Source organism: Embiotoca jacksoni, unplaced genomic scaffold (genome assembly GCF_022577435.1).
Source record: "Embiotoca jacksoni isolate LCO1_2020_lvr unplaced genomic scaffold, fEmbJac1.0.p SCAF_4, whole genome shotgun sequence".
In the NCBI taxonomy this organism is placed as follows: Eukaryota; Metazoa; Chordata; class Actinopteri; family Embiotocidae; genus Embiotoca; species Embiotoca jacksoni.
Window position 1 is genome coordinate 19949082 of NW_027185392.1, and position 11028 is coordinate 19960109.

At 42.8% G+C, this 11028-nt stretch overlaps 2 protein-coding genes across 2 annotated transcripts; one reads left to right on the plus strand and one right to left on the minus strand.

The window, feature by feature from the left end:
* The first annotated feature begins 516 nt into the window (after positions 1-516).
* On the plus strand, positions 517-5364 carry LOC138208893 (protein CutA homolog). The gene is made up of 7 exons (XM_069167104.1): positions 517-579; positions 2029-2094; positions 2182-2330; positions 2620-2679; positions 2863-2908; positions 3873-3922; positions 5046-5364. The coding sequence occupies exons 2-7, from the start codon at positions 2032-2034 to the stop codon at positions 5143-5145; spliced, it is 468 nt and encodes a 155-aa protein (XP_069023205.1). The 5' UTR covers positions 517-579; positions 2029-2031; the 3' UTR covers positions 5146-5364.
* Positions 5365-7615: 2251 nt separating this feature from the next.
* On the minus strand, positions 7616-10461 carry LOC138208915 (somatostatin receptor type 5). Its single transcript, XM_069167145.1, has 2 exons — positions 9676-10461; positions 7616-8557 (listed from the first exon to the last, which is right to left on the minus strand). Exons 1-2 carry the CDS (start codon positions 10459-10461, stop codon positions 7889-7891), a joined length of 1455 nt encoding a protein of 484 aa, XP_069023246.1. The 3' UTR covers positions 7616-7888.
* Between the last annotated feature and the right edge of the window lie 567 nt (positions 10462-11028).

Below are 11028 nucleotides of genomic sequence, written 5' to 3' on the forward strand. Positions count from 1 at the left end.
GCCAGGTCTTCCATTGGTTTACGATTTGCCGCCCTCCAGTTGATCAGGGGATGATTATCTCAGCAAAAATATCAATTCAATTCAATTTTATTTATATAGCGCCAAATCACATCACAGGTTATGTCATGGCACTTTAACACATTAAAATCCTTACAGCAAGACTTTACAATATCAGCCAATAAACTGCAATTAACTAAGAATAAACTGCCATTAAAGCAAAGTAAAGTTGGCGTGGCCGTGCAGTTTATATTGTTCACATTTATACTCTGACTGGCATTAAAAACAATTAGTAACAAGTATTGTTCATGCACTTATACAGTAGACTCAAGGCTGCACAGTTGTACATCAAGTTGACTATTCCCTTGTGCTTTATGTTTCTTTATAATTCACAGGGAGCGTTATTGACACCCGCTGAAACACCGGGGTCATCAAACACACGCGGGTTTTTGCTGCAGACCGTTTTTAAACGCTGAGAGCTCAGCGTTGATTTACGACAGTTGCCCAAACATCCAGCCGTCACAGTTTACGGCAGAGGGTGTCGCTCGCTGGGCAGAGGCTGAAGCAAGCAGCTGTCAGAAGGTAAAGTAGGAACATATCACCTGCTGCAGCTGTCAAAGCTTCTACCAAACACGTGAGCGGACGTGTTAAGTCAGTCCGTGTCGCTCTTTCATGAAGTCGTCGGCGGTTTTGCCTGCGACCAACAAACAGCTGACGTCACTGTTAGCGCTCCCATGCTATAGCTACGAGTTAAACAGCTCAACTGCAGGAAAAAAAAACTGTCCTGCAAACAACAAACAACAAACACCTTTCTGAAACACTTCACGGAATCAAAAGTGTCCAACACGACTGACCTGATGTATGAAAGTAAACGTGAGGTCAAATATAACAAACACAGAATACAGTTTAAAACACGTGACTGGCAGCAAACATGAATATAACTTATTATTATACCTGGTTTTATTTTGTACTCTATTGTCTTGCATGGTTTTCCGATATGTGGTGCTGAAGGACACTCGCGTGTGATGTGGCAGGGTTAAAGGACATCAGTGGTTAGAGGACATCAGTGGTTGATGGACATCAGTGGTTAGAGGACATCAGTGGTTGATGGACATCAGGGCAGGTGACACTTGTGGAAATAAAGGCTCTTATTGACTTCACGTTGTCACTGAACTGAGATCAAAAGCTTTATCAGTCAGCAGCAGCAACAGCTGAGGCGTTGGGATGGGCTGCATTCAACTGTAAATCTGTCTGCCACCTCCAATATCTATCTCGTGTTCGTGGGCAGAAATACATCCTGAGGAATAAAAAACGTCCCGCGGTTGTGAGCGTGTTATTATATCGGACTCAGAAGTCCTTTACAGACACATGGAGGACTTGCAGATGTGATTTGTTCCATCTTTGCTCCGTCATTCTTTTTTTTTTTTTTTTACAACTATGGATGTTTCATGTCTCCAAAGCTGCTGTCTTTCTCTGAAACTTACAGCTGACCTTTGTAGTTGCCAAAGTCATTTTCAAGTAGACAAGCAGACCTTATTAAAATGATCTCAATGAAAGGGAATCATTATTGAAAAGCTCACAAAGCTGCTTTCTCATCAGTGAGGAAGCAAGTAACTGAAAAGTAGAGCTGGACAGTAATAATAACTTGCATAAGTCCCACTTATGATATGATCTGACAGTCCCGTGTCCTCTATCTCCAGGCAGGTTATTGTTAAACCGGGTGTAAACGCAACACGCATGCTGATCCAAATACGCAAATGTAGTGAAGTTGAAGAAATCGGCAACATAAATATTTGAGTCACCGACGTGGAGATATTTATGACCACGGAGAGCAGCTGTCATAATCTGAAAAGAGAAACATCTGCTTTAGGTGCAAAGAACTGTTTTAACACAGAGCTTTGCAGCATTGAGTGTGTGTGTGTGTGTGTGTGTGTGTGTGTGTGTGTGTGTGTGTGTGTGTGTGTGTGTGTGTGTGTGTGTGTGTGTGTGTTTCAGTTTGCTGACCACTCCTTGTCTGTTTTTCCCACTTAGGCGATGTGCATTGGACTTCCCGGTGCAGCGACTGTCCACGGTGGATCCTTCAAAGCTTTGCTCACGGTGAGTGTGCAGACGCCGCGGACGCGACGCTTGAATTTCACGTGGGATGGTTTCTCAATGTTCTCCTTCCGTGGTTTCTCCTCGCAGACCGTGCTCCTGAGTGTGTTTATGTCCCAGCTGCTGAGGACTGTTGGACTGAGGGCGTTCTCCATGGCGACCGAGACGTACACGTCGGGCACGCACTCCGCCGCTTTCGTCACCTGTCCTAATGACACGGTTGCTCGAGACTTGGCCAGGTCAGTCAGTCGCCAACATTTCAATTGTGTTCTTGACACGTTTCCGTCTTTTCACATGATTATGTAAAGTCGTTGTTTTGAAAATCCATTCCTCACGTCTCCGCCCTCACTGGCAACAATAAGATGTCACATTCGCACAGGAAATCATTTTAGCTAATAAACTGCATCACCTTGCAAGACAAACTTAGCTTTTCATTGCTGCCCTTCAGTCAACAGCATGATGTATTTGTTTCTGTCTTGTTGGATGCACTAATCAGTTTATCATTTATTCTTTTCTCCCGTGTCACAGGGGTATTGTGGAAAAGAAGCTAGCTGCTTGTGTCAACATTGTCCCAGCAATCAAATCTATGTAAGTCTTGAAACAGCTGCTTTTCACCGTCATGTCGTCTGTGTCAACGTTTTCAGTGTGAACTGGGTGTTTTTTGATAGACACGTTATAAATGAAGGGTTCTTGTCAGGCAGGACATCCCAGGATGTGAAATCAATCGTGATTTTTGTCCTGTAGAAATGACGACCTGTCTTGCTCCTTCAGATACGAATGGCAGGGGAAGATCGAGGAGGACAACGAGGTGCTTCTGGTGAGTGCTGGCTACGTCTGGTAAAATGTTACTCTGTCCAATTTCAAGAGAAATGCAATAAAATCCAACTTAGAGGCAAATACTGTCACTGCTGTTATTGTTTCAAACACTATAATTGCGACAGCTCCATCTGTGACCAAAACTGCGATTACTTTCAGCACAGCTACAGTTGCTGCAGAAAGTATTCACACCGCTTCACTCTGACCACACTTGATGACATTATGCATTTAAATTGAAATTGAAATGGATAGATTTGGCTTTTACTCTTGCAGTCTACACTCAATAAATCAAATTGACAATGTGAAAAGCAGTTGTTAGAAATGTTTGCATGTATTCAAAACGAAAAGCTGCATTCTCTCACTGAAAAAAGTATTCGGACCCTTCGATATGAAAGTCCAAGCCGTGGTCGGGTCCATCCTGTTCGCTGGAATAATAACTATAACTGAAAGGGGGGGGGGGGGGCATTTATAAAGGCCCGCACTTCTGTATACATGATCCCACAATTCACACTGCGGGTCTGGACAAACATCAAACCATCAAGTCCAAGCATTTCCCTGCAGACCTCCACAGTAAAACTGTGGCGAAGCATAGATCAGAGCAAGAGTCTAAAAGCATTTCTGAAGCCGAGGGTTCCCTGGAGCTCAGCGGCCTTGATAATTGTGACATGAAAGAAACTGGGAATGACGAGGACAAACGGAGACACATTTTCTGATCATTTAGGACAGATTGCAGGGTGTTTCCAAAGGTGCTCCCTTTGACAGAATGTGTCGTAACGGCGCCTCCAACCTCCCTCACCAGACATGTCAGACAGCTGTTCCGTATATTTGAACCGTGACCGACATTGGTTTGCTCTTTCGTGGCCTCCATCTCTGAGAGACGAGTGAGCCGGTTCTTGACTCAGAATGTGACTCATCAAGTGTCTGATGAAGTGAGTCGTTTTGACCGAGCGTCTCTCCTCATTCAGATGATTAAAACAAGGAGTTCCAAGGTGCCTGCTCTTGCCGAATATGTCCGGTAAGTTTACATTTCATCTCACCACAAAAATCCCCTCGCTCTCCATCCTAAGTGTTGATCGTCTGCTCCATTATCTGCCGTGACTCAGCTAAAGAGTATGACTTGATGTAGAGAGTTGTGTACTACGAAGCGAAATAAGTGGGTTAGCGGGCTATGCTGAGACGAAAGCCAGGGTTGTCAGTGGACAGAAGGACACTCTCGTCTAACCTGGCCCGATCACCGTGGTAACTTATGCTGCGACCCTGACCTGGCCCGGAGCAGGTTATGTTCGAGACATCAGATCAGAACTTACTAAAAGTACCACCTACTGACCGATCAGTTCTCGGAAAAATGTCACCACCATGTCGTAGAAGATCCCGCGGGGCTCGGTGAGCGGAGTGAGATGGTCCTCTACGGGGGGGGGGGGGGGCAGAGACAGACAAACCTCTTTGGTGTCCCCTGGGATTTGTATATAAGCTATAGATTCATTTCATAGTGTTTTTTACTGATATCATCCTACAACAGAGACTGATTGAAGCACATAAGATCTGATAGTAACCCTACTTACCGCTTTGAATTATGTTTTTACATTTATTTCTTGTTTGTTCTTCAGTCTGTTTGACACCTTCGGGGCTGCAGGTGAAATGATGAGACCGAAACCTCATACACGTCACGAGAGTACATCTAATTATTGTCAGATCTTCTCGTGCACGTTATGGTCAGGTGATATTATTGAGCCTTTCAACTTCAGCTATACATTCATTCAGTCAGAGACTTTATAGCAGCACATCCTTCCAGCATTCAGCAGCTGTGCTGCTTTCTGCTCAGTTATGTGTTTAACTTTTAACTTCATTTTTTTTAATTATTATAATTTGCTCCTTGTTGGCAAAATATGTCGCTCTGCTGTCAGTGCACTTGTCCATGTCCGTGACTGGTCAGGAGCTGGGTTGACAAAGAACGTTGATAACCACGTTCGTGGTGCCGACTATCTCCGACTGCGAGTTTCCGCTTCGTCCAGCCAGCTCAGACGGAGGAAGTCTGGGTGTTGTTGAACTTGCTTCGTAGTGCACCCCTCCGGTGTCCATATGTTCTGCGTGCCTGTCTGTGAACTCGGTTGACTGACCCCTGTTATTGTCCTCTTCAGCTCTAACCATCCTTATGAGGTAGCAGAAGTCATCAGCTTGCCTATCGACCAGGGCAACCCGCCGTACCTCAAGTGGATAGGAGACATCGTACCGGAGTAATCATGGTGGATGGATGTGAAAATGAATCCGATTTCACGTGAAATGTCTTTTCAAACACACATCCAGTGCTTCAACAGGTTAAACACACTCTGAACACTAACGCTCAAATCTGTTATTAACTGCATGAAAGGTAAATCAGGTAAAACAAAGCCTAAATGCTAAATGTGTGAATTTTGTTTTCTTTTTTTCAAATTAATAAAGAAATATTTTCTATTACAATTTGGTGCAGCAATGTTTTGAGCCCCTTACTTAACTAATGTGTTCCCTCTAATGTGTTGACCTCTGGAGGGCAGCATTGGTCTGTCATGTTCATAATTAACACGGTGCAGAATAAACTACTTCAGCTTTCACTTGTTCAAACCTTAAAAATTCTTATTTGGTTAGTGAAGGTCACTTTAAGAAATAAAGCAGAGGACTGTTCGCCATTGGTTTTAAATAGTTATTGGTGAACATGTTATGACAATGTGACAACAGTAACATACATTACAGGTCATATACATATTGCATACATGTACATTGTGCAGCAGTTTAAGTCACATGGTTGCATACAACACCAGGTTTCACTTTACTCGTATTTACTTATCAACATTATCTGTAAACATGTATTCAGCCCACTATCACCACATTACACTCGGCTTTAGTGCTTCACCTGAGCTCTGATAACATGGCTCATAATACAACATCTTAATACTGAGAAAAAAAAGCAATGCTGTTGCAAGTCGGCCTTGTATTAACCTACCACTCTGGGATTTGACATACATCTATAAGACATGAAATATAGAGTTCACAATACACCACAAAATACAAATCTACTATTTTAACCATCATAACTGATCCAGTTTCTATATATTGACTGTGTCAATATATGTTGTCGCTGTGCATGACGTAGTGCACCTTTAAAGTCCCCCTCCACTCAAAATGTTGTTTTTCTTGTTCCAATACTGTTTTTATTGAGTTTCACTGTGCAGCATGGTGTCTGTGCAGAGTTTGCCACTTGAAGGCTCTTTTCACATTAACTTGTTGACAGTCCAAAGTTCCTCTGCTAACTATAAGTGAGACTTAAAGGGGCGCGCCAGTAAGCTTGATTTGAGACATCACAAGCCAAATCTGTTCCAGTTAAACTTTCAAAAGTATGATGTGGAAACTTGATGGCTCCAGTGGACGTGTGCTGAGAATGGGCTCGACAGTGACGTAGTGTATGAGACATCTTGTGTCCAGCAGTTCAACTTTTGAAATGAAATACATTTGCAAATTCATTGATTCTGGAATTTTGAAAAAAAGAGTGGATGTAGATAATACGAGATAATTTAAGGATTTGTACAAGAAAATTGAATGTTTTTTCTTGTGGAAAGGTCAAAATCAGACACAAATTATTATTCAATGTCTAGTAATTTATATACACATTAAAACATGTCTGGAGGGGACCTTTAAAGAAAAGATCTTTGCTAAAAAAGGACACCGAACACACACAGTATATTAAAAGCGAAGTAAAGGGAAATGTGTACTTGTATCCATCACAAACAGAAGTAATTATACGTGAAGTCAAAAGATTTAAATATATATTGTCCTTTACATCTGAATGTTTCATTTAATATGCACTACCTATGCGAGGAGGGGCAGACAAGGACATACATAAACAAACACAGGTGGTGAGCTTAAGCAAGTTGTCAGTTAACCTTCAAATGAGGAAATGTCATTACTTAGCTGCTCTGAAGAAATATAGTGACTGAATTGTGTTCATGTTCAGCTCCATGTATGGATGTTCAGGCGTGTGGCACAAGAAGTGTTCAAGTTGCTGAAGCCACCCTGGACCACCCAGATGTACATGGTGACACCAGTCTCTGATGACCGTGGTGTAAAAGATAGTGTTCTGTCAGTTTAAAGGGACCATAGCTAGCAGAACATTCTCAAGATTAAGACGGAGAAATTAAAACAACCAAAACATCTATTGTGTTTTCAGGCCTCTGTGCCGGTGATAGCCATAGCTTTTTGTTTTTTTGGGGTTGTCCGTCTATCCTCTTCTTTTGATTGCGATATCTCAAGAACGCTTTGAAGGAATTTCTTAAAATGTGGTATAAATATTCACATGAAATCAAAGATTAACTGATTGCATTTTTGTGGACAAAGGTTACTTGAACCTCACAACCGTACCTTTCTCGTGAACACGATGATATACGTCTGGAACAGAAGGGGACATGGGGATCTTATTTTGCAGTTGTTCGGATACTAAACTGGTGACACTAATCTTGGGTGTCCACTTTGACATTATGAGGATTATATATCTTCCGTGTTGTTGGGTGGAAGATGTGTGCGGAGCATCCATGATCAAGGAATTTGTATTTTCTTTGCAGAAACATATTTGAAGTATTGTCAACTGTCATGACTACAACTGTTGACATGTGAACACATAAAGAGTCCTTCAAAGCTTCCCTAAGCTATTATATGCGTTTGAGCAAATATGGATGGAAACTAGGTGGTGGAAATACAATCACGAAATGGTAATTCAGTTTTCTTGTTCTACCTTTCAGGTTTCCATTCATTTCAATCCAACATTGTTAACACCATGTCTGCTCTGACGGTTTGTTAAAGTACATTTTTTTATACTCACACAATGGCAAAAGCACTTGAATGGTACTGACAGATTTTTACATATTAGTGGTATAGCCAAGTTCAAAGACTTTCGCATTGTATAGTCACATAAATGGCTAGTACTCAAATCCACTAAAAACATGCCAACATCTTGTTACAGATAGCTGATATCAAGTACAGAGTTTTGGTCCAGCAGTTCTTCGGGTTGTGACCCGCTGTTTCTGCTTTTACTGGCCGTAGAGGACACTGACTCAGCAGAATTAGAGCCTGGGCCCAGCTCGGCCCTGTGCACGACTTGTGTCCTTGAAACCTCTTTTACCCCATTGTGGTTTCCATTTTGGGACGTTTTGCACATTTCTCTCGTCTGCATGGCCCCTTCGGTCCCATTGGTTTCCTCTTCTTCGTTTTCACCGCAGTCTTTCATTTTCACATTGACGCTCTCGCTGTTTTGCGGTCGGAGCACGATGCCGCCCCACTCCTCGGTGGGTCGCTGTAGCTCAGTGCACGCCCTGTCGTTGTTCTTCACTCTGCGTGAAGTGCGGCACAGGGCTTTCCGGAAGCCTCTCTTGAAGTTGTCCGACAGAAATCCGTACAGTATGGGGTTGGCACAGCTGTTTGCGTACGAAAGCACAACAACAAAAAAGTAGAGCCCTCTGAAGTCTCCAGGCAGGACCACAAGGAGGTTAAGGATGTTGAGAACGTAGAATGGGAGCCAGCAGAGGACGAACACCGCCACAACAATCACCACCATCCGGGTGACTTTACGTTCTGATTTCCTGCGTCTTGAAGATGTGGCCTGCGCCCGCTTTCCAACACTTCTGACCTTCAAAAGAAAAGAAATGTAAGAACTGATTTTATAATATCTTTAAACACACTTAAACTAGTAATTTTCTCAGTATCTTGCCTTTGTTTGTGCTGAGAATCTGAAATATCCCTGTCTGGGAATTTTGCTGCGAGCCCAATATAAAGGTAGGTGCAACCTCTAGCTCAACTGAATCTGTTAAACGCCTGTTGTGGGGATTCTCCCGGAAACACTTTGCTGTAAATTGTTTTGTAATTTTTCAGTGCTTTGAAAAAAATAAAAACAGCCAGCAATTGACTTCAATAATTCAGTGTGCCATGGTATATTGCCTTGGTACCAGCACCCTCCAGCATGATTTGTAATATCAGCATAGAGCAGTCTAATTATATAGGATATTATTGTGTACCAATGTGTTTGCAGAAATAGTGTTAACAGAACATTGACAACAGGAGAAGAATGCACTTATTTCCAAAACCTGCACTTGCTGTTGTAATTGAGTTTCGAGGAGCATGTTCTCAACTAATGGGAGGTACGGAGATCAAAAAGTTCTGAGACAGCTCCTGTTGCCTGTGAAAGGAGAGCAGAACAGTGATGCGCATAGAGAAGGAGGAAGCAATAACTTTTGTAAGTAAGTATGCCAAATTTTGTCGCTTGACGAACATCAGCACCTTAGTTTTTGTGACCACTGGTACGTGGGCATTTGTAATTTCACCGCGGACTTCAATAGCGCACATCTCACTTTTTATAAATATCTTTCAGAAACAGGAAGGAAGAGGCAGGAAACAAAAAAGGAGAAATTTGGATTAATTATGGCAGCGTGCTTTGTTCACAAATTTCACGTAAAACGTTTTGAATTCACTACCACTCTCAATTGTGCTTCTGATTGGTCTCTTCTCCATAGCAACAGCAGCCTAGGACCATAAGTAGTGTTGTATTTTGAGTCCACAAAATTATGGACAGAACCCAATTTCTCAGAAACAATTCGTACATAATTAAAAGTGGTCCTCCTAACATCAATACATTTGTTACATTATTTATCTATGAGTATTAACAGGGAGGGTAGTGTTTACACTCAGTTTTACATTGTTTGAAATGGGGAAAGTAATCAACTAATCATATCTGTGTCGCTGTAAATGTACCTTGATTACGATCAGCAGGTAGCACAAGCAGATGACCAGCAATGGGCAGAAGAAGCCAACAGTGCAAGTGTACACAATGAAAGAAGTCTTCCACACTTCTGCTGGTTCAGGCCACACGATGCTGCAGTTCCCATAATCTTTCAGCACATCTGCAAACACAACCACCGGCAGCACCACTACAAAGGACCCTGCCCAAACTGTGGCACTGATAGCCTTAGCCACACGGGGCCGTCGCCACCAGGTGGACCGAATGGGGTGCACCACAGCCAAGTATCGGTCCACTGACATCACAGTCAGACAGAAGATGCTGGTAAACTGGTTGATGGCATCCACTGTCATGACGACACGGCACATTAGAGAGCCAAAGGGCCATGAAAGCAGAGCGTTCTGCACCGCCAGGAAGGGCAGACCCAGCATAAACAACTCGTCTGCAATGGCTAGATTGAGAATATAAATGTTTGTGACTGACTCATTCTTGGTGTAGTTGACAATAACATGGATAACCAGAGTGTTTCCCACCAAGCCAACAACACACACTATCCCGTATATAAGAGGGATGAAGATTCCGGCCAAACCAGGGAGGGATCCAGGTTTACTTTTCGTGCAGTTTTGACAGGTGCTGTTAAAGAGAATAGAACCATCGGTTGGGTTTATAGGGAGAAGCGGTTCAGAGGGAGTGGAGAGGAGCAGGAAATGGGAGTAGGGGATGCCAGAGTTGTTGCTCCAGGTTGCTGTGGGGGCTCCCTGATGCAGCAAAGAAACCTGGGTGGCCTGGATGAGCTCCATAGAGGCGTTAAGCAATATGAGGCAACAGAGGTTGGTGAGATCCCATCAATGACAGGTCAACAGCCCTGCAAAGAAAAGCAAAGGTAGTTAGTTTAGCACATGTTATACACAAATCCTATATAAGACACTGCAGGCATTTAAGGTGTAGTATAACATTTTGTAAAACACAGTTTCAGTCTTCACTGTGATGACAGTCTGGAAACCCTGTTTGCATTTGGGTTTTCTCAGCCACTCTGAACGGTGGACCAATTAGCCACCAGTGTGGGCAGCTAAGTGTGATCACATCGAAGTCAAGCGTTTCTCAATGTAGTTCAAACACTGGCAACAATGTCAGAGTTTGGAGCCATGTAGTGGTCAATGCAGATTGGTAAAAAGCTGCTCCTACTTAATTAACCCGAGGTATTAGTCTGTAGCCAGGAGGCAATTAGCTTAGCTAAGCACAAATACTGACAGAAAAGGATAACAGGTTGCAAAGTCCAAAGTTTAAAGCATGACCTTCAAAAAGTCTAAACCTCAATTAAGTTGCACAGTTAGCTTAATTTGTGACAATTTAAAAGAATCATTTTA